Below are 23,591 nucleotides of genomic sequence, written 5' to 3' on the forward strand. Positions count from 1 at the left end.
TAGCATTTGACTATCTTCTGAGGCAGTCCCTTCATCCAGATCTAGTTGATCATGTTCTGAACAATGGCCCTTGTCATCCTGACTGTACCACCCCACTGATGTGGATGTCACCTGCAAATTGTATTAGGAGTGATTTTCTATTTACTTCCAAATGACTAATGAAAATACTGATTATATATATGTGTAGTATAGCATACATGATTCTGGAGGGAGCCCATTACAAGTAGCCTTGTTCAGTAATGATTTATAACCAGTTGTAAAAAAAAACCCAAAAACAATCTCGGTTGCCAGTGTTGAATATATTCTTAACTGATGGTTTATTACCCTGGGTATTTTCAATCAAAATAGCATGCGGTTCTAAGTAAAAATCCTTTAAAAAGTTTATTACACCTTCCAGAGGAAATTGAATTCTTTGTTGTCTTCTTGAAGCATGAAATGAGATTTCTATTAGACCTCTGACTGGTTCTGCTAATTCTTTAATCTGAGTCACATACCAACTTTTTTTGGTATTTAGCCAGGAACTGTTCTTACATCTACATTTCCTACATATTATACAACCATCTTTTCTGAAGACAGATACGAACCTGGCACTTTTTTAGCTTTCTAAAACTGTGTATATCAAGTATATCAAGGTTTACTAAAGATGAATGTCAGCAGACAAGGGCTCTCTGTAGCCAGCTGTTTCAGAGCTATTGGGCTAGTTACCCCCAGAAGACAAGAGCTTCACTGGTTACTAATAGACTAATATCACATCACTGTTAAGTAATCCACCCGCGTACCTTCCTGCTTCTTTACAGACATAGATCACAAATGTTCAATGAACAGTTCTGCATCATTATTGACATTTTAATCATGTCCATCTAGTAATGGGCCTGTACCATTACTAGGGTTTTCTGGGATTTAGCCTTGCCAGCTATGGATTTCCTTTGATGCACCTTATTTCCAATAACTGCTCTGCTTCTCATAACTTCTTATTTATACCAACACTTTTTTATTTCCCGCTTTCCCCATTTTGGCTATTTATTTTTCATTTTTAATCACTTTATCCAGTTCACTAATAAACCAGGATTTGTCAAAGTATTTTCGTTCTTGATTTTGAAATTGTAGCTCTTTGATGTCTCAGTGAACTCTTTGTCATTTTTAGACTTACACCTATGTTTTTCCTCCTGCTTGCACTCTTATTTTCTGATGAGCTGGAAATAGAGCTCTTTTAAAGTGCCAGATTATGCAAAGTCAGGTCATGAACACTGTTCCCCAGACAACCAGTGAATTGCAATCCAGAGGTTGGTTTGTTTTTTTTTTTACTTACTTTGTTATAACAAAGTCCGAACAAGTTTACCTTGTGCCACATGCCAAATGGCTCATGTCATTTTTAGTAACTTAAATGACATTTTATTATTGCACCCATATGGTCTTGAGCTACTATTTTCTTTATTTAGATAAGTCCTCTCTCTTGATTGTGAACCCATTTGTATGTTCATAAAGAGTAATCAAGTTCCTTCTGTTTTGCTGGGCAAACCAAGCCAAAAGCTTTTGTTCTTCCCTTACACATTTGGCTCTCTTCTCTCCTGTTCATCTCACTTGCCCTCCCCTGCACCTGTTCCCATTTAAATTAATCTTTCTTGCATAGCGATGTTTTGAACAGTCATGTTGAAGGGTAACTATAATATATTTAAATTTTAAAATCCATTATATTTATAGAATATGCAGAAAAACTAGTTCTGTGGCATGCTTTTTGCTGGAATTTATCTCTTGTCCCACTAGTTATTCAAGGGGCTTAGAAACAGATACACAGTGACCACGGACCCCAGAGCAAGTGCCAGAATATTGGAATACTTCACAAGTGGCTTGAACTTCTACCTTTGTGCTGGTTCATGGAGGTTTATTATGCTTATGACAAAACAATAACAGCCTTGTGCAAGTGTTCCTATCACACCCATGAGTATTACCTCATTTTGTTTTATTCCTCCCACATCCTGCTCCAGATCAGCAGTCTTCCAATTGAAGCCTTTTATTCCAGGGGGCTCTAACAGTTTTTGCTAGAGTACATGTTTTCTTCCAGACTACTAGATTCCTTACCACTGAGGCATAAGGAATAACAATCGTAATCTGAAAGCTTGTACTTTCCTGTTTTGGAAACATTTCTCTAAGGCATGGACAATGTTATTCACAAATCCTTAAGACAAATGCGGCAATACAGCCATGTAATTTTCTCTCTGTATTAAAAATCCATGCCAAGAAAACCAAACTTCCTGCTTTTTGCTAAGCATGACTCACATTCTCCATTCTGTTTTGACGGACTGACATAAGAGATCTATTTCAATCATATGACAGTAACTTTAAATCTGACCAGCCATTTGTGTGGAAATCAAAGCCTGTTCTTGCAGGATTGGGTGGATGTTAGTAGGAATGGTGTATTTACGTAACTCCACTTAAAGATCTGCCCGCTTTTCTTGAATAACTTGCTCTCAGCAAGGCGCAGCAGTGAGAGCCCACTGTGCCACCTCGTGGCTGCCCTGTACCAAGGGCCATTTGCAGTCCCCTGGAAAATCATTTATAGCCTGCCTTTCCCTCCCCAGAGAATTCAAACAATCAAAAAGCTGCATATGTTGTAATTAGTATACCAGCACCCCTGCTGATGTCTTTTCACAAGCAGAATAAACCCGGGCAATTCTTCATCCAACAGATCGAACCACAGACAAGCAGTGAAGTAGGTGTTATTCAGAAGAAATGTCACTGAACTGGAGTTTGCAGAATAAAACCTGAGGTAGCAAGAACCTAATTGCAGGGACGTGACAGGCTTGGAGAGCCACTGCCAACCAGAAAGAAAGTTTATCTGAAAGATGATTTAGAAATGCTCAGTCTGCCACTTGTCTCCCCAGATCCTACTCCATGAGGCAGCATGTGATGGAATCTGGTGTATATGGTGCTGTGTTTCTTCCTGCCTTTTTCCTGGATGAGGCAGGCAATCATTATTTGATCAGTGGATGATGCCTTCTGAGCATCTTTTCTTTCCCCAGTGTTGTAGGTGAAGTTTTACCTTCACAGGTCTTGCTGTTTTTTAGTTGTTTCACACCTTATCAAATGAGAGAGACATACAGTTATTTGGATAAACACACCTAACACCGAGAACCTGCTATACCTTCACTAGGATTCTGCTCAGGTTAGCATACACTTTTGCAACAGATGTAAGTTGGGCTAAGTTTGCCACAGAAGATGGTCCTTCAGCTTTCCCACTTCCAACTGACTGATCTTGCTGCCTTCCTGAGGAAGGAAAACTGACTTTTTTATTTCTTGTTTGCTTTACCTTTCAGAAAAAAACAGCTCTCTGCCAACACATGGAAGTAGCAGGAAAACTTGGCAAGTGATAGTGGGAATTCTCCTTTTTGGGGACAATGCTGTCACAGACCGGAGCAGCTTAAGCCAGTTAAAAAACTCCCCTTCAGAGAGATGTTACATGTTAGGGTTGGTTGAGCCAGTTCAACCTTGCTCACCTGGCATGAAGAAACTACTATTTTTACCTGCATGGCAAGGTGAGTCAGCTTAGCGTCACAGGAATGCCAGAGCAAGCACAAACTATGTACCCAGGTCGAGAGAGTATGGTGGGTGAAGGGAGTAAAGAGCAGGATCTTCCCTTTTTGTCACCAGCAAGCTGTTAGCTACCATGTAATTTCCTAACATGTAATTTCAGCCTCAGATGCTGAATTCAGCTCCCACAAATCATGCAGTCCGATGGTCCAAGCTACTTTGTTCATCAGTGTGGTATTGCACTAACACCTCGCAGTTACCACTATGTTCAACAAGGAAAATGCCTATTCAAACAGCAGGTTCAAACACCTCCCCCTGTACTGGAGCAGAGAGGGTGACAGTTGGCTCTGGGAGAGGCTTTGACCTGGAACAAACACAGGTTTGTACAAAAGGACTTTGAGCTGTCTGCAGACAGAGCTGGTCATCACTGAAACTTCAAGAAAATCCATTTCTAAAGTGAGGCTCAGCACTCTATAAACAAAGGATTCATGGAAACAGTAACCCACCTGCAGATTCAGATGAATTGCTAACAGCCCCATTATCTGGAAGTGGAAATGTTTGCATTCTCCAGGCAGACACCCTGCAAGTTGTGTTTCAAGCCAAAGCCATCAGCCCATGCTGTGAGGACACAAACAGGTTTATCCCCCCCATACAGGACTCCTGGGCTAACACTCCCCACTCCGGTGGGATCTGGGATATGCACATGCAAGATTTGGCTTCTTGAATTGGTGTAAAACCCCCATGACTGGTTTTCATTCCAGGCAGTACTCAAGCATTTAGGATAGTGAACAGAGTAACCCCAAAGGCAGCTGCTCCTTCAGTTTTACGGTTAATGCATCGCGGAAGAACACAGTACTTTGATTCTTTCCGAAATATATATCCCACTAGGTGTGTGTATTTACGTTTTAAAATGTGTAACTTGCAGGAAAGATCGTTGCCAGCTAGCAGAAAACACCAAAGGACTGTATAGCAATCATGTGCTGCCCTTAATAGCTGGTCACCTGCTCTGTACAGAAAGGTAAGGCCTTACAGCACTGAGATAAGCCTGGGCAATGATAATAGAGTCTTTGTTGCAATACGGCGCCATTGTTCAAAGGCTGGTGTGCCGACCCAGGGAAAACAAAAGGAAACATTTCTAGCCCTTAAAAACCACAGCAGAATCCCAGAGGCTGGCAACAAAACAAGTCAGTCATGCACAGAATTAAAAAAAACAGAAGCCAACAGTGGCTTTTCTGTTGTGCAAGTAAAATAATAAAAAAAAATAAATAAAAAAGATTATTCTGCATTGTGGTCTGGCCTTGGTGTGAGTAATCAGGGGTAAATACCTGCAATTCTCATCTGTCTTGGGGGGATTGCTGCCTGGAGAGAAACTGAGATGCCTCTGCATGGTCCTAACACGGCTTCCAGGATCAGCACTGCTGGTGCAGGGGTACCTGATGGTTGATCTACCTCTCTAATATTTTTTCAGAAAGAGTTTCAGCAGATGCTAACCCAGGATAGAGAGGCAAAGAAAAAAAAAAAAACCAAAACCACAAAAGGCTCTATGTGCTCCAGGACAGAAAACCTCCATTGGGTTTTGTCCTGACCCTCCTGCAGGGTGGGATAAGGAGCAGTGAGCGCTGTTTGGTAACTGGCATGCTCAGAGGACCAGCAGCTTTTGTCACAGGCATGTCCCTACTTATGAGTCCTGCGACAGAGCAGGGTTTCCATGTGGATGGCTGGGCAGGCCTTGCTCTGCCAGTCCTTAACCCCCAACGCACATGACAACATCCCATGAGCACATGACAACTTCCCATGAGACCGTGCTACAAAGTGTGAGCAAGAGTCCAAGAGAGGCTCTTCCTTCAGGGGAGTGCACCGTCAGAGGAACTTCAGAGAACCTCCATCAGCGCCGAGGGACTCCTGCGTGACTGCACTGCCTGGTGCCCCTCTCCTCCCCAGCACTTCCAGGCAGGACACCTTGCCTTCCCTGGCACCTGACGGGAAAGCCTCGGCCACTCCAACCCCGGCAAACACAAGATATAGATATGAATATATATATATGTATACACACACATGTAAATACATTGATAACAAGTTCCTTTGGGGTTGTGGGTCAGGTGGGTGCAGTGGGTGGAGTGGGCACACCAAGCCATCCTGTGCCAAGCCATGCCATGCCTTGCTCTGCCGTGCTGAGCCGTGCTGCACTATGCCATGCCATGCCATGCCATGCCATGCCATGCCACGTTATGCCATGCCGTGCCATGCTGTGCCGAGGCCATGCCATGCCGTGCATTGTGGGAGCTGTAGTCCGCGGCTCGCCGCACTACAAGTCCCAGCATCCCGGAGGAGGAGGAGGAGGAGGAGGAGGAAGAAGGGAGCCGGCTCGGCCCAAGCCTGCAGCCCGTGCGGGAGAGCCCCCCGGGGGCGGGCCGCGGCGGCATGCGGCTCCCCGGCCGGCTCGGCCCGCTCCGCAGCACGCCCCTGGCTGCCCGGCCGCCGGGGAGGGTCCGAGCGGGGCCGGCGGCGGGGAGGCGCGCCCGGGCCGGCGGGCGGCGCGGCGGCACCATGGCCGAGGAGGCCAAGAGGCTGGCCGCCTGCGCCGCGGTGGACAAGCACGTCCAGGTGAGGCGGCCGGACCCCAGCCCTGCCCGGGGCAGGGGGCACGGACCCCCCCGGGGCGCGGATCGGCCGCGCCAGGCGCGGAGCCTCCCGGTGCACGGGCGGACCCCCGGGTGCGCGGAGAGGCGCCGGGGTGCAGGGACGGGCTCTGGGGTGCCGGGACTCCCCAGTGCACCGGGTGGTCTCGGGGTGCAGTGACCGGCTTTGAGGTGCTGGGACCCCCAATGCACGGAGCCTCCCAGTGCAGGAACGGGTCCTGGGCTGCAGGCACCGGCTCCGGAGTGCTGGGAGCCGGGACTCCCCAGTACACAGAGCGGTCCAGGGGCGCAGGGACTGGCTCTGGGGTGCCGGGACCCCCTAATGCATGGAGCAACCATGAGGTGCACGGAGCCCCCCCAGTACACAGAGTGGCCCCGGGGTGCAGGGACTGGTTCTGTGGTGCCGGGACCCCCCAGAGCATGGAACCACCATGGGGTGTCCAGGGCCTCCCAGTTCAGGGATGGGTCCTGAAGTGCTGGGACCAGCTCCTGGGTGCTGGGTCCCCCAGTACACAGAGTGGTCCCGGGGTGCCGGGCCCCTCCAGTGCACAGAGCATCCTCGAGGTGCATGGACAGGTTGTGGGGTGCCCAGACAACTCCATCCCCTCCTGGAGCATGGACAGTCCTGGGGTGCAAGGGGGGACCCTGGGGTGCATGCATGGGCCCCGCCAAGCCTCTTCCTCCTTCACTTTGATGTGTGCTTCTTTAGCCTGGAGAGAAGGGAGAAAACTACTTTTCTTTTCCCATCTCCGTGCTTGCCTAGCGCCTGCCTCCCAGGCAGCAGCTGCCTGCCTTGCCCGGCTCAGCACGATGCACACCGAGTTTGGGGTAACATCTTGCACCTCCAAATTTTAACCATGAACCCTCCTGCAAGCTGGGCAGTGGCGGGAGCTCAGGCTAACACCATGTTCTGCTCCGAGTCCAGGGTGCTCTGCCGCTGCTCCCCGTTTCTGAGCAGCTAAGCAAGGAGCAACAGCCCTGAACCAGGGGGTTGCATCCTGTCCTCTGTAGGGAGGCAAGTGCAGCAAGGGGCTATAAACGACCCATTGAAGGTCAAATAGGACGGGAGCTGCTTGAAAATTGGCACAGGCTGATCGTGAACACTTGGAAGATTGACGGTTAAAGTCACGCTGTAGTTTATCGCAATGTTTGCTGTGCAAGCCCTTTTGCAACAGCAGTGATGAAATGGGTGTAGAGGCGCTGCCAAGAAGGTAGACATTGGCAGTTGGGGGAAAAAAAAATTTTCCTTTTCCTTCCCACTCCCCCATGCGGGGTTAGCGTCTTGAGGTTCAGTTACGGATGGCTTCCCTGATGTCCCGTAAAGGTTTCACTTGTTTTGCAGCCTCTCCTTCCTCTGAGCAGTCTGTATGTGGCTGCAGAGAGCACAGCCACATGCTCTCTGAGACCTACCCCCTGCCAGGCCAGTGCACTCAAAAGCAGTCTGTGGGGTTGGGGAGCCTGGGGGATGGACCGGCAGTTGCATAAAAATCCCCTTTCTTACCCAAAGCAAGCCCCAAAAGTGGCACGTTGAGGGGTTGCAGGAGGAAGGACTCGTGTCGCAAGGTGCGGAGCCACAGCACGGCCGCTGCTGTGGGTTATTGCCAGCTGGGTGGGCCTTTGATTTGGGGTAGAATGTGACTCTTAATTTTGGACTTTTCCTAGTGAAATAGCTGTCCTTTGCGTGTTTGTATGGTCACACAAACTTTGGGTAATGTTTTTGGCCACATCCCAGCTGATCAAAGTTCAGTGCCCAGCTGGCGACACTGGTTAAGTAAAACAGGCAGTGTCTGGGGTAATACTGCAACGCCTGTCATGCGGGTTGGCCAGAAGGAGAAGCAGGTTAGAGTCACCGCCAAGAAGTTCGATGGTCTCAGCTGCTTGTCACCAATAGTTTTGAGTTTGTCGTTAGAGCTATTGCTGTTAATGGAGGGAGCGATGTGATTTCAGAAAGCTGCAGGCTCCCTTCCTTGTGCGCCAGGGACATGTGGGAGATGCCACTGACTTCACAGTTTGGTTGCACTGGACAAATATCTCCTACCTAACTGTGCTGTAAATCCGTGGTTGCGCTGGACAAATATCTCCTACCTAACTGCCGTAAATCCGTGGCACGGGGGGCTTGGTGCTGGTACTAGATGAGGCTCCTTTCTTGGCATCCTCCTGCATGCCCATTCCTCGGTGTGCCAGCACAGCAGCTTCTTGTGTAGCCTGCAGCAGATGTAAACCTGAGGGTACGTGGAGGGGCTAGGAGAGGAGAACATTTTTCTCTTTTTTTTTTTAATTAAAGCCAGATTGGTGTGTTTGCCCAAAGCACTTGTCTCCAGGCAGCTGTAGGAGCAGAATTCCCTAGTACTGGAGTGGACACTGAGATGGCCAACCTCAGAAGCCGTGGGCTGTGGGCTGGCACAGGACCTGGGGCTTTAGAGCCATAAGCTGCTTGGGGAGAGCTGGCTTTGTGTTTATACAACAACTCTGAAAGCAGGTCCTTTAAGTGCCTCTGTTAGAAATGAAAAGATGGGCGAGAGCTGTAGGTCCTGCTGCCCAGAGGACTGAGCATTAGTAAGAGGAAACTTCGGGCTTTGTGCTGTATTTATCTCCTGCTTTTTGCCCATGGAAATCCTAGTCTTGGGTTACATTGGGCCGGCCCAGACAGGCCAGCCCCTGTGGTGCTGCTGGTACCTATTCAATGTGCATTGCTGTGTCTGCATCTGTAACGTTGGGCAGCATCTCTAGTTCCTTGGGTTAGCTGAGAAAATGCTGTGGTTGCTGCTGACTCCACTCACAGAGTCCATATGTGGGTCCTCAGCTGTATTGTGGCTCAGCGCCTTGGTTTTGTTTGCTGGGGTGTGCGTAAGCAACCTGAAATGTCTTTTTTTTTTTTTTTTTTTTTTTTTTTGCATGGGATGCTGCTCCCTGGTGCTGTGAGGTGGACCTGCCCCTTGCATGCTGACCTTGTGCTCTGCTTCTCACCAATGTTTGCCCTGTCCTTGCTTTGAATAGCAGATGTTTTTTGGCTTTTTTTTTTGCCCCTGATCTGGCTGGGGTTGGAGCTGAGGAGGGACAGGTGGAAGCTGCAGTACGGCAGGGGTTGTGACAGCACCAGTTTAGACTGGCTTAAACTTTTTCTGGGAAACCCACTTAGCCCAAAGTCTTGCCACCGCCTAAGAGAGGGTGCTTAACTTCTCAAAACTGATAAATGCCTTCAAGTTTATCGCCAGGGAGGGGTTGGGACCTTTGTGAGCTCATCCCACTTCATTACAGTGGAGTGGCCACTGCTGAGGCTTTCCCAATCCCTTTAGGGCATCCATCTGCTCCAAGAAGCTGTCCCGTTCTATAGAAATGGGGGCAAAGAGAAGAAACTGCCTCTTCCCAGGTTGAAACAAGTCTCTCGGGAGCACCGGTACTGCCCGTGTCCTGCCAGCCTCCACACAGGTTTGCTTCCTTGGCTGGCCGTGCTTGGCTTCACCTGCTGGGCAGGTGAAACTGAGAAACCTTGGGAGCTATTGGGTTTCTTCTGGCAAGCTGCAGGCATGTGGCTGTGATACATTGTTTTCCCCATCTTATGCAGCATCACGGTGGTTAGTGAGGGCTGGGTATAAGCCGAGTCTCTGGTTGCGCGCTGGGTTTTGGAGAACTTTTGTTTTTCACCTGCAGAAGCGAGGGAAATTGTTTATCGTAGGGGATTGTGACCTGTATTGAGTTCCACCTTTCCTGGCAAGCTTGCTTGCTGCTAAGATGTTAGCTGGTTGAAGTGCTGCAGGTGTGGCTTTTTCCACAGCTGCTGAACTCTGGGATTTGCTGCACATGGAAAAGGAGCTTCAGACCCGTCTAATGTCTGAGAGATAATGCACAACAGCTCCTCTGTGCCTGCATCTCTGGCTGCCTTCAAGTCTTTCTCGTCTGAAATGTCTGTAGTGATATTGGGCCTCCTTAAGTCAATTGAAGCTTTGGATCCTGTCCAGAGAATGGGAATTATTGTGGAATTGGAGTGTGCAGGAGGCTGCAGGTAGCTTTCAGTGGGTGGGAGACTGAGCTGATAATAAACAGAGATTTACACTGCAGAGCATCCTCTTGCAGAGGTAACACCATTGCACCCATCCACCCTCAGCCTGCAGCACCTTTTAGAAGCGTGCCTGTGTTGCGGGTGAGACAGTAGCAATCCTTCCTAAACCGGACCATAAGCAGAGGAAGGCCAGGGCTGAGCTGTGGTTAAAATACGATCCTCTTCAGCGTGTGCTGCCAGGCTCACACATCTTTCAGGTGTGTTGCTGGGCTCTCATATAGGCAGTTATATGCTCTGTTTTGGAGAGCGCTTTTTATTGTGCTCTGTGTACAGCTGCTGTGCTCTTTGCTTTGGCTACTGATGCATCTGTACCGTTTACTAACAATATGGTTGGCAGCAAACCCATGCTTTTACTGTGCGGCTTCCTTGGGAGATGTTATCTTGAGGTTGTTTCAGCTTTTTCCTCTGTGGTATTGTCTGAAACTCCCAGCTTTCCGGCAGGAGAGGGTGCACGGAGTGCCAGCAACCACCAGTGAGTGTGCATTGAAACCCCTGAGATTCAGACCATGGTGGTAATTAGCAAGCACATGTCCTTTAATGAGAGGGTGAGTTGCTTAAAATCCCTTAGCCGCAGGCAGTGGTCATGTCCTTGCTGGCACAGTGTGTTCCCTTCCTTGCCTGCAGTGCACTAAGACATTGTGTGTTGGCGTGCATCTCTGGGCAGGATTCCTCTTGCATGTGTTTGTAATGTCGAGTCTACTGGGAAATGTGGACAGCCCTTGTGCCGAGTCCCCAGTAACAGCTCTTCTCCGTCTTTCTTTGATTTGCAGAACAATCAAGTTCTTGGGATCGGAAGCGGCTCTACAATTGTCCATGCAGTGCATCGATTAGGTAGGATGCTCCCCTCCGTGGCCCTCCCGCTGCAGAAAGCCCCCTTGTCCAGCTGTCCCAAGTACTTGAAAAACAACCTAAATAATTCGGATGCTGACGTAGAGCTGATGTGTCGGGTCTGTTTGCTGCTGCTGTGTCCTTTTTGAAGCTGAAGGTTAAAACTGGGTCTTGTGCTCTAAATTTATTGCATAGGGAGGCCTGAGGAGGTAACGATTTGCCACCTGTTCTCCCCATCCAGCCAGGCAAAGCACTTTACTGGCACCCACCACAAACTGGAGCGAACTCCCCTGTTTGGTTCCAGCTCTGCCGAGTCCCAACTTGCTTTGTGGCTTTGGGCCATGCAGCTGCTCTGCTTCCGTTAACCCCTTTGATGGAGCTGACGCTGCTCTGCTCGCTCACACTGTGTTACTCACGCTGAGGGTCCTGCTGAGGTGGACAGAAAATCTGGAATGTGAAATCCTGCTGGGTGTTTTTTTTTGTACCCTACAGCTAGGTTTACCTGCTTGCCTCATGTGCGAGTTCACTCAAGGTGTTATTCAGAAAATTTCAGCAAAATACTCAAGCGAGGCAAATACATTTTTGCAAAATGAACATGAGGGTAATTATCCTCATGCTTCACTGCCGAGGGTGCAGAGAAACTTTAAAGTGTCCTTTGCAGGGCACTCTTAGCCCCAGGGCAGATCTGCTTGTGGAGGTGCTGTGCCTCATCCTGTTTCGCTGTCCTTGGACGCAGAACAGAGCAGCTGTGGGTGCTGCAGTGGGTTGGGAGAGCAGGATCAGCCCTGTTGTTCTTGGGGGTCTTGCCTGGATGAAGAGGGGGTGTCCCGTTCGGAAACAGAGCTCAGTGTTTCCCACCTGGGTGGCTCTGTGTGGCTGGGGAGGCTTGTGTGGGGCTGAAGCGTGAGCACAGCCCAGTGCTTTGCTCTGCAGGGGAGTACCAGCGGTGGTGCTGTGCCTGCCCTCAGCACCTGCCTTGCCCCACGCTCCGTGTGTGTGATACGCATTTGCCTGAGAGCTGCGGTTCAGCTTTCTGAGTTTGGCTTAATATCGCAACCACTCCTGGCTCTAACACAGAATCAGTCTCTGTACAAATGGGTATAGTATTTAAAGTGGAGTGCCTGTTCCAGGCTGCAAATTCTGACTTCTCACACCTACGGAATGTGTTCACACTGGGAAGTGGTTTGTAACAACACACAGCCTCATGTATTGCATCTTTAGCCCTTCCAGCAGCGGTATTACCTTGAGGCATGTAGCCCCTGTGCTTGCTGTGGTGCGAGAGCTGTTGCTGACTCTCAGGCTGTTGGCTTATGCTGAAATACCCTAATTACTAAAATAAATTTTGTCTGTAATGATATCTTAGTAATAGATTTTAGTCATTTGAGGTTAACCTGGGGAGGAAATATTTCCTTCCATTTAATGGAATACATGTTTTATTAGTCCTTTCCATCCATATATTTAAATGTTCTATAATAAATGAATGTTGTGTCCCCACGGCAACAAGCCAGAAAACCTTTCAGGCAGCTGCTGGAGATCTCTGTTTACAAGGAGGGCAGCAAAAAACTCTCTTAATGGAGTGAGAGAGGGGAGTGGGGTTAATTTCCCAGGTGACAATTTGCTGATGGTGCTCCTCTGCTGCTGGAGGCACAAAGGTTAATGGCTCACGATATCTTGGGCTGAGCTAGGGTGGGTGGGTGTTTAAACATTTCTTGACTAGAAACTGAGCCTTAACCTGTGCAGGGTGGCACCTGTTTGCATTTTCAGCATGACTGAGTTATTTGCAAGGCAAGTAATTGCAGTGATTCAGAGGGGCTGCTCTGAAGAGAGATTTCTTGAAGTGCAAGTTGGTGCATTTTTTCCTTCTGCAATGAACAAAGAGAGGCTTCTGCCTTTTTTCCTACAGCTGAGCGGGTTAAAGAGGAGAACCTGACAATTGTCTGCATCCCTACATCTTTTCAGGTAAGTGCTTTCCTCCTTGGCTTTTTGCTAGTCCAGACACTCATGCAGAGGATGGTCTCTTTGGCTGCAGGAGGCCACCACGCTGCACTCTGGACTGGCTCAATGTGGCGTGAGTTCACTAAAAGCACTGGTGAAAGCAGTCATGGTGCAGCCTGCAGATGGACCTCAGGAAGCTGGCAGTGATGGTGCTGTGTCACCCTGACCTGAGCTGAGCTGCAGGGATGCCATAGTGCTGGGAGGTGTGTTTTGAACTAGGGTGGTAGCTCTGGTTATGTCAGTGCTGGTGCATGGCTTGCTCTGGATCCCGCTTGCAAAAAAAATGCTGTTCAGTGGTGAACTGGCCTTGTAAGACAAAACTCACTGGAGACACTTGGTCTCCTTTGTATCAGGCCCCAGAAGCTGTAAAAATCACGCTGCAAGCAATAATAGCAAGCTTGTGCTTTCAGGAGGAACTTAAAATGCATCAGCTGGCTTTTACAAGAAATTGCGTAAGAAAAATCAGCTGAATCTTTCCTTTGCTGCACAGCATTTGCAGGATTTGGTTCATACCGAGCTAACTGTTGAGAAGTTTGCAGGGAGAGGGAGAACATGGCTTGGTGGTTAATTAAGTGCAGAGCGGCTGGGGAAGCTTCTGAGCTACTTCCATGCATTCAGGCAACTGGCTTTAGTCTCTCTGCCTCTATTCCCTGAGTTGGGAACATGCTGCAGAGGAGCAGCTGTTACCTTGTCCCCTTTGGGCAGGGAGAGGTGACATGACAGGGACCACCTGTGAGGTTTTTGAGGCTGGGTGCTGATGCCCCTCTCTAGGGATTGGGCATGTGTCCTTCTTGCAGTCCTGGTGTGGACCTTGGGACTGTACTTTTGTGACAGCCTTTTTACCTTGAGGGCAGTGAAGCAGTGAGGCAGGCTGTGCAGAGTCTGTCCTTTGAGGTTTTCAAGACTGAATGGGTAAAGCCCTGAGCAAGGTGGGAGCTGACCCTGCTTTGACCTGGCGGTTGGATAGAGACCAACCTGAATTGTCCTAAAATATTATGAAAACTTAACATCATCTTATCCTGTGGATGTTCTTTAAGTGTGAGGAGATAAAACCCTCTCTTTTCCCAGCTGTTGCAAACAACCAGTGGCCAACTGGGGTGTAATGCAAACTGCTGCAAAGGGCAAAAAATAAAAACTAGATATTTTTTTTCCTTTTTTAACCTGTATCTTTTTCTGTTGCATGTATAGAATGTGGTGAGAGTCCATCTTTGATCTGTCTGAAATGATCCCCATCCTGAGACACAATGTCCCATTTGAATGTAGGAAAAGTGCTCTGAGTGATGAGGTCTCACAGACAATATTGATAAAGTTTGTGTAAGGAACATGGGCTGGAGCCTGTCCTGCCTTGAAATGTTGGGACAGTTCATGTAACACTACAGAGTTTCTTACCAGTAAAACAAAAAGGTTGCTGTTGAAGGGAATGGATAGATCGTAAACCTGGAGGAGCCAAAATCCCCCAGACATGGGGATACGTGCTCTTATCTTTTGCAGTCTCTTAGACCTCAGCCAGTTCCAAGTGAAGCATTGGCAGGTCAGCAAAACAGCGTCTTATTTTCACTATGTACATGTGTAAGTGGCTGGCTGAGCTCACTGGGAAGGAAGAATTGGTTTCAGTGGGCTTTTATTCTCCTCCCTTCCCTCTTATCAGGTTGGGTTATTCCATCACCATCAGTAAAGCTAGAGCCGGGGTAAGTATCTGTCCCTTGGCTTGTGTGTTGTTTCTTCTTTTCACCCGGACGTGTGCCGAGAGCACAGAGCGATACTGTTCTTGGCAAGTGCTGCGCAGTTACTGCTGCTTTCCCCCCAGTTGTGGGAGCTCTGCTTTTCATTCCTGCTGGTCTGCTCCCATGGCCTTGCAACAGAGAGCCTGAAGAGAGCCACCTCGTTCCCACACTGCTGACTCTAAGCCTGTTCAGGATCTGGCTTGCACGTACAGCATGGTGTTTTTCAATGCTTTCGATTCTTAGGTCCTTGAAACCTTTTTACGTGGACATTGTGTGATGAATGTAAACCCACCGATTTTTATTCTTTTTATTTTGTGAGTCCTTAGGGCAATCTTAGTGCACAGATCGAGAGCCCACAGCCCATGTGTGTTAAAACTGCATGCTATGAAATGCTACGATAAACGATTCCAACTATAGCTCATTGCCAGGAGTTCCACCTGCTCTCTTCTTAATGTTTAATGGGATGCCAACACGTGCAACTGATGCTCTTTGTTAGCGTTAGTGGGTAAAATTCAGGGCAATCAGTTGATCCAGGCTATCACACTGGCATTTCTTGGTCTAGCTGGAGCTAGAAGGCGAGCAGAGTCTGTGCAGGGAAGGGGTCTCACTCAGGTGATGATCTGTAACAGAAAATTGAAGCAATTGAAGGTTCTGTAAGGTTGAGCTCCTGTTTAAACTGACAGAGTAACGGGGTGCTCTGTGTTCCATTGCCACTAGAGGGAAATACATGGCCACTTCAGTAACAGTAGATCAGAGCCACCAAACAGCTGTTGCAGGAGGTTTCCCACACTTTTCCCATGACTCGTGCTTTTCTTTTTCTGCCTTTTTTTTTTGTTTGTTTCTTTCCAATATGAAAGATATTTTCATTGTTAGTCCTGCACTGCTATGACGTAAAGATTTAATTTTCTTGCTCCCGTTTTTCAGCTGAAGGAAATCGGAGGGGCTGGATGGGTGTGAGGGAGAATGATGTCCAAGCTGAAAAAACACGGGAGTCAAAAATCCCATGTCAGCTCTAATGCTTAGATACAAGTGATTCCCACCAAGCTGACGGGGCCTCTTCTATTTAGTACTGAGAGACCTCAACCTAGGAGTCCTGTTGCACCACCTGAGCATTTTAGTTCAAATCAGCAACAGGGTTTTCCTTGGATTAAAATAATCTGGTCTGGAGGCATCATTTTCTCCTTGCTGTGCGTTCCTGCTGCTGGCTGCAGCCTCTCTGCCAGCTCAAGGTGGAGCTGTGAAGCAGCTGCCAGGGGAATGACACCATGAGCCTGTTTTTCCTTTCTGCTGCTGGTAAATGGTGTTTGCTGTCTTCTTGGTGCGCAGGCCCGTCAGCTGATCCTGCAGAACGGCTTAACGCTAAGTGACTTGGACCGACATCCAGAGGTAAGTGGGACTGCGGAGGTGAGACCTCACCTGACCTTCCTCTAAGTTGGTCCTTCATGAAAGCATGAGGCTTCCTTATCCTCCCCTGAGGACCAGAGTTCAGGCAGCCGCACTGCAGAACGTGCGTGAGAACTAGTTTAGTTTATTTCCCCCCCGCCAAGCCTTAGTTTTGTTTTAGTGTTGTCCCTTTAGATGGCAGGTAGGCTGCCGAGCTGATTCCTCGAGGTGTTTGGCATCTCTTCCAGGCTGATGCTTGCTGGTCCAAGACAGGGATATTGTGTTGCTGAAGTGTCACCAAGATTTTCCCTGGGAGCCCCCTGCTTGTGTGCTGGTCCTTAAGTGATGCTAGAGTCTGAAGTGACGTGCCTGCAGGCCAGCAGTTGGTTTTGGATTTTCTTTCTCCTGCTCTCACAATGCCTGTGGTTTAGTGGGAGCTGGCGTCCTTGGGTGGCTGAGCAGATGCCCATCTCTGGCTGGTGATGAGGTGGTCTCAGCTCTAGTGATGTTTCTGGCTGCTGCTTGGGACCTGATGCCCTCCCAAGCTGTGCCAAGAGCAGCGCCTGGATGCCACACAGGAAGAGCTTCCACACCAAATTTCTCCTCTTCCTATAGCTCGACGTTGCCATCGATGGAGCAGATGAAGTGGACTCTGACCTCAACCTTATCAAAGGTGGCGGGTGAGCCTTGTTGTCCGTCTGTCTGCGCATGGTGCTGGTGGCGGGTGGCCTCTGAGCATCCTCTTCTGGCTGCAGATGCCTCTGGGGTGGGCTGGAGAGGCTGAGGGGATCTTGTGCGGGGCTGTGCGTGCCCCTGTGGTGGGACATGGCTCCTGACCAGGTGTGTGTGCAAGGGACAAGGAGGATACAGTGATGGGGCAGGGGAAGGAGCCCTGGCATGGGGCAACAGCAGCACCAAACCCAGCAATAATATGATGGAGGGGACTGGAATTCAAGGCCATCAGGCACATTGAGGGGTGGTCTGATGTTTTCTGGCTTTTTTTATATTTTTATTATTATTATTATTATTATTATAATTATTTTTCCGCCTCTTGCAGTGGCTGCTTGACGCAGGAGAAGATAGTTGCAGGATATGCAAAATGCTTCATTGTTATTGCTGATTACAGGTGAAAATATTAATATTCATTATACCTCTCTGTCCCGTGGGGTGATTTGGATAGGTTAGGCTATTATTGTCCTTCCAGTGGGTCAAGGGAGCAGGAATAGGTGGAAATTAGCCTGGCTCTAGTGCTTCAGCAATTCGGTTTAGCTTTTTTTTCTTAATTTTCAACTCAGCAGGCCTGCTTAGGAGTCAGCAGAGCTTGTGAGGAAATGGCTGCTCTGCTTTTTGAGCTCAGTGATTGTCAGCACTGAATAAATTTCCCCTTCTGTACATACAGCTGCGGGGCTGTTGAAAAAACAACTCGTGTCCTGCTTGTCCCAAACATGTCAAAACGGCTTATGAGTGAACTGAGCATCGTGTATTAAACTGGTTCTTCCTACACGTGTGCACACGTGAACTGACCACTGTGCCCTACCCTGAGGGTTTTGCAAGAGGCAATGTGTTGAAGTGAATGGTGTTAGCAATGGTACTGTCTGATGCTAATCCCACCTCAAACTGTGTCCTCAGGAAAAAATCGGAGAGCCTCGGGGAGCAATGGAAGAAGGGAATTCCTATTGAAGTCATCCCCATGGCTTACGTCCCTGTCACCAGAGCCCTGACCAAAAACTTCGGAGGTGCTGCGGAGCTGCGCATGGCTGTTAGCAAAGCAGTATGTGTCCCTGATCCGCCCCACTTCCCCAGAGGAGCCACCTGAACGTGGGCAAATGGAGGACCAGCAGTCTGGCCTTCCATCTAATTAAATCTGGGCTTTCACTCCCGCGAGTGGCGTCTTGTGTAATTCCTCCTAATTATACTTTGGTTAATGAACTGTGTGTTTAGGTGCTCAGGCTGCTCATTGAAAGCTTCTCTGGCTTATGCCTCCTCAAGCAAACATCCCTGAGCAGGGAGGGGAGGGATTGCCTGTCTGGGCCTGACCGGCCGCTCTGCAGGGATGCTGGGGCGCTGGAAGGCAGCCTGCACTGCCAGAGGGTCTTGAGTGGAGGGGCAGCTCACACTCCATCCCAGGCTTCTCTGTGCCACAAGGAGCCAGACTAAATTAAAACTGAAGCTGCTTTGTCTCTGCTGCCGCTGTCCTGTCCTGACTTGGGCAGCAGGGCTTCGCCAGCCCATGGTGTGTGGCAAGGGAAGGGGAAGGCTGTCTGCAGTAATGGCTGGAGTTAACACCTGAAGGCTGAATACTTGTTTTTGATGTGTCTAATCCCAAGAGGCTCTGGAGGTTGCATTTGATGCCTGAGAAAAGCAAACTTGTCGTCCTCTGTGAACTTGAGACCAGCCTCGCTCAGGGAATTCACATCGGTGCTGCTAGAGCACGAGCTGTGTCCTTGGAGGATGCTGGTCCCTCCTGGCGTGTGTAGTTGCAAACCCTGCTCGGTGCTGCTAAAACACCTTGTCCTCAGCCCCAGCTGCCTTTGCTCTGTTGAAAGCACCCCATTGCTCCTTCTGTTGGCCTTGAGAGAGTGCTGAGCGCATCTGGGATGCTGGAGTCCAGCAGTTCTTCAGCTCCAAAACCTCCCCATGGCAACCAGCAGCTTGCTGTTATCACTGGGGCAGAGGGGTCTTACTTTGGCTTCTGTTGCCTGTAGTAGCCTTTTTAGGATGTTAATCTAGCTTTACTCTTGCAAAAAAGACCCCCTGTTGCAGGGATGAAATTGCAGTGTTGTTTCCAGCTTCTGCATGATCATCTGTATGCAGGAGAATGAGGAATGGGCAGTTGCCTTGGGTGATGTTTTTACTTACGGGCTTGCTGTAGGCTGCTCTGATTTACTTGAACGTTGATTCTCTGTAAACCGTTGCAGCAGGGATGGCTGGTCCCGGTGAGGGCTGTGACAGTCCCTGCTGGGCTCAGTAGACAAGGTGGTGACAAATGGGTTTGCTTCCCAGGGCCCCGTGGTGACAGACAACGGGAACTTCATCCTGGACTGGAAGTTTGACAAGGTTCATGAATGGAGTGAAGTGAACACCGCTATAAAAATGATACCAGGTAATGCCTGTGATTTAGATAAAAAACCCCAAAAAACAAAAACAAAAAACAAAAGCTGGCTAAGGCTGGGTCCGTGCTAGACAGCCCTGACCATGGGAGCTCTCCCCTGGATGGGCAGGAATGTGCATGTGTGTTTACTGCCCTGTGTGTGTGTGTTGACTGCCCTCTTATGGGTCTCTACACTTGTTTCTGCTTGAGAGATCTATCAGCTGAATTAGTACAACTGTACCCATGTGGCATTTCCATATGGTAGTGAAAACCTGGGGTGATGCCGGATGACTTATGACACTGTTTCCCATTAGGCACACCAGTCCTGTGCTCTTCCTTACTCTCCCTGTGCCCATTTAGAGATGAACTTTTAATGGAAACACTGGTGGACTCGAGGGAGGGTTCACACTGGGTTACAGTATTTTCCTGAAGCTGCTTACAGCTCTGCATCCCAGTACCGTTGCATAGTCCTACAGGCTATGGTGTGAGGGTGCAGTGTGTCCTAGCTATTGCTGTGCAAGAGAGAAGCAATGGCTGATTGTGCTGTTTGCAAACAAAACAGCCTCCTTGCAAGGACTCCTGCCCTGCATGAGACCTGCTGCCCAGCCTGGAGCTGCTTCTGGACAATCCAAGCCTGCCCAGGGGCAATGGCACTCTATGGACCTCAGTGAATCAGCAGGCAGACTGGCTGAGCCACGTCTGGATATCTTTCTGGTTATCTTGGCAAAGCCTGGTCTTGAATCTGGTCAGCTTTTGAATTGAATTGAATACGGTTGTGTCTTCTTTGAGTTTATACCAGATACCTGCCTGGCCCTAAGTCCATAACACAGCTGCCTTCACTCACTGTTTGTGCATTGTCAGAGCGTGCAGGAACAGTTTGGGATCCTGCTGCATGAACCTCAGCATCCCCATAAAGCAGCAGTATATTGTCCTGGCATCACAGTTAAAATACAAGAGCAGGCAGAGGCCATGGGTGAAAGCTGGGTGAAGAGTCACCAGTAACTTCTAGTTGCTTCTGTTCAGTGGCTTTGCTTCCCTCAATGCTGATATAAGGCTGACTTACTGAAAATACACCCATTTTCTTTTTTCCTGCTCTAGGAGCAAAATGCTGGGATGCTACCTCTGCCCTCCTTTGTCCCAGTGTCTTTGCAATCTGAATAATTACCTTGTATTTGCTGGTAGCCAGCAGTAGATGGCAAGTTTGTACCTTTGGCAGGAGCACATCTAAATGAACCAGTGACGGATCTAAATGAACTGGTGACCGCTGCTGGTCTGGGCTGTCCCTGGTGTGGTGCTCCATATCCTAATGTGGTTGCTGCCCATTGCTGTACAAATGTCTACATCATGAGAGCTGTTTCCATGCAAGAAAGCAACAATGGCCAGTTATGCTGTTTGCAAATAAAACAGCAAGGACTTCTTCCTTGCATCTCTTTTGGTTGAGAGACGAGCAGTAAATGATGAGACCTGTTCCATCGTATTGGTGTGGAGATGGTCTCAGCACAATTTGCTGCTCAGAAATGGACCTGCTAAGGGGAAGAAGAGCATCTTCCCTACCCAGAAGTGGATGAGCAGAACTGGTAAAGCCTAAATACAGCGGTGCTAGCAGGGCTGCGGCCACCTTGCGCTTGTGGTAGCCCTTGTCCTCCATTTCTTTCCACCTTTCTGGCCTCTGGCTGTGGCTCAGTGATCGCTGTGAAGGTAGAAGCACCCCATAATTAAATGCAACCAAAAGTACGTTGGCAAATGGGCTACAAATTGCAGAGGTAGCATCAGATCTGCGGAGTCTTAGCATTTGAAGAAGTGTTAGCTATCAGGGTAGTGTTTTAGATGTGTTTAAAGCAAAGTGAGTAAGCCTGTGGCTGCACGTAGCTTCCTCTTGCTCCCATGGGTCTTCAGATGGCTGAAAATGCCATGTTTGTGGTTGTGGTGTAATGGTGGTGGCTGGGGTGGTGTGAACGTTGGGGGGAGCTTTAGGCGTTGTTTCTCACTCTCTGGAGAGTTTCTTCTAGGGGTGGCCACATGGAAAAGACTTCTCAGAGGCTTCCTGTGCAGCTGATGCAACATCACCCAGGTTGGACACCTCTCTCCAAACCTCTGATGGAGGCATTGGTGCCTTTTAACAAACAAAACCATGGGCAGAGGAGAGGATTCAAGCAGTGGGGTGGCTTTGGCATTAACAGGCAGGTGAACTCTTGTTCCCCAGGTGTGGTGGAGACTGGACTCTTCATCGACATGGCAGAGGTGGTGTACTTTGGCATGGAGGATGGCTCGGTCAGCGTGCGGGAGAAGCAGCCTCGCTGACGCCGGCGTGCTGCCTGCTCTGCTTAGCCTTCGGCCAGTTTGATTCAGCTGTTGTAATGGTGCCAACCTGACGTTTTGCCTTAACAAGCAGCGGTTATTGCAGAAGACGGATGGGAAGTTGATCAGAATCCGCTGACATGATACTGAATGTCTTTTTTAAAAACAAAAAATTATATTCTATTTCTATATATATATATTTTTACTTTACAGAAATGTTGTCTTTTTTTAAAGAATCATTTAAAAAAATTGCTTTACTGTTTTTATTTTATTTTCTAAGAAATACTTACCAAAAAGAATACTCCTTGTTTTTGTGTTTTGGGTTTGGTTTTTTTTCTTTTTCAATGAGAACTTGAACCCTTCTGGTTGCTCATAGTGCTTAGTGCTCTGATCATTGAGATCAGAAACACAATCCTAATGCATCGTTCCTAACCACCCTGGCTGGGAGGGTGATGTATGTAATGGGGCACATCCAGTCGGGACCTGCTGATGCCTTATTTGGAACCTTTTTGGTTCAATATTTTTTGCCTTTTATTTTTCTATACCACTGTTTTTTAATAGTCTGGGATGTCTATTTGTCCTCTGTGCACGTGACAATTCTCTGAGCCTAGGGTGGTCCCTACATCCCTCTGTCCGGGACATTAATAACGGCCTTTTTTGGGCCTGTGTATGGAGGAGACATTCATCCTTTGAGCCAAATTCTGCTCACCATTAATTCAGTACCTCTGATTAAAGTCTGTTCCTGTAGCTGGAGGTGTTTGGGACTTTGTCCTTTTAAACCGAGAGCAGAACTGGGTCCTTGATGAAGTTTACAGAAGCATCCTTGAGCAGCTTAGGGCAGCGTGGAATACTGTTCAGTGGCAAATTATTTGATTTGGAATGAAGGTTAATTATCACCCCTCACAGCTGGTTGATTTATGGAAGGATAGAGCAGAACGTACAGGAAAACTGAGTCTTCCTGCCAAATTTTCCACATGTAGCAGGAGAGAGGCACTTGTTCAATATCTTATTCTCAGTGTATAGGTGCTTTGCATGGTTTTGATGTCAAAATGCAAGCCCTCTTTTTGTGTTGTTGACACTGAAATAAAGAGCTGTTAATACCAGATTTGGTGGTAATTTGAGTCTTAAAAGTAGCTTTTGTGGACAGTGGGGCAGATCATCGTCAGACTAACTTCTGCTGCAGTTTCCCCCTTAGAGGAGCCCTTCGCCCAGGCCAGATTCAGCATTCTGCATTTGATCTTTTTGCTTAAGGTAAATATGTTAATCTGGTTCATTTGGTTCATTTAAAATATCTAATCAACACCTGTTAGCTGCAGTGCTTGCCTCAAGACTGTCTTAGATTTGCATGGCTAAAACCTGTGCATCTAAATAAAAAAAAAAAAAAAAAAAAGCTTTAACAAAAATGAGCTATTTTTAGGTCTTTAAATCTTCCCTTTCCTGCACATCTATTCTGTTAATTCTGAAGCACTTGTACTGAGCAAACTGGCTGCCATCCAGACAACAACTTGCTGGAAACACTGGAATATCTCTTCCCGAAAACCTGATGCTGCAGAAGCCATTTGCAAAGCCCTAGTTCTTGCCATGGGCTGTTTTCAGATGCGTCTTGGGCTCCTAACGTAATCCCGGATAAACAGACAGCAATCGAGCAAAGCTTTGTGCCCAAGTGCCTTCTCACTCAGCATGCTTCTGGAAATGAGATTAGCAGGAGCGAATGTTGCTGTTGACTCTCCTCTCTCTCTCTCTCTCTCTGAAATCAAACAGCTCCTTCTCTAAAAGCCAATAAAACCGTTACCCCACCATTACTTTCTGGCCCTAGACCAGATGTGATCTCATTCAGCTTTGTGCTTAGCAGGGACTTGTTAAATCTAAGCCTGAAGGCGGCAGGTTTGATTCTTGAGCGTCTGTGGGTGCTTGGGATGAAGGTAGCACCCAGTGGGCGCTTTTGCAACAGATGCCCCTGCTCCAGAGTGGGACTTCTGAGTGGGTCTTGGGCTGTGGGTTATGGGTATGGAGTTTGCAGTGCTATAGAGGTGGAATTAAAATCT

The 23,591-nt window shown here is 48.3% G+C and overlaps 1 protein-coding gene across 1 annotated transcript; it reads left to right on the plus strand.

Moving 5' to 3' along the window:
• The first annotated feature begins 5,886 nt into the window (after positions 1 to 5,886).
• RPIA (ribose 5-phosphate isomerase A) lies at positions 5,887 to 22,651 on the plus strand. The gene is made up of 9 exons (XM_037387465.1): positions 5,887 to 6,132; positions 10,998 to 11,058; positions 12,959 to 13,014; positions 16,101 to 16,160; positions 16,773 to 16,837; positions 17,215 to 17,283; positions 17,787 to 17,928; positions 19,161 to 19,260; positions 21,452 to 22,651. Exons 1-9 carry the CDS (start codon positions 5,950 to 5,952, stop codon positions 21,547 to 21,549), a joined length of 834 nt encoding a protein of 277 aa, XP_037243362.1. The 5' UTR covers positions 5,887 to 5,949; the 3' UTR covers positions 21,550 to 22,651.
• The last annotated feature ends 940 nt before the right edge of the window (positions 22,652 to 23,591 follow it).

The sequence above is a fragment of the Falco rusticolus genome, chromosome 1 (genome assembly GCF_015220075.1).
Source record: "Falco rusticolus isolate bFalRus1 chromosome 1, bFalRus1.pri, whole genome shotgun sequence".
Taxonomy (NCBI): Eukaryota; Metazoa; Chordata; class Aves; order Falconiformes; family Falconidae; genus Falco; species Falco rusticolus.

Bases quoted from the DNA above. Each gene is read 5' to 3' on its own strand.
- RPIA (XM_037387465.1), top strand. From the start codon at position 5,950: ATGCGGCTCCCCGGCCGGCTCGGCCCGCTCCGCAGCACGCCCCTGGCT. The intron at 6,133-10,997 runs GTGAGGCGGCCG...TTTGATTTGCAG, and splicing joins CGGTGGACAAGCACGTCCAG to AACAATCAAGTTCTTGGGAT. The intron at 19,261-21,451 runs GTAATGCCTGTG...CTTGTTCCCCAG, and splicing joins CGCTATAAAAATGATACCAG to GTGTGGTGGAGACTGGACTC.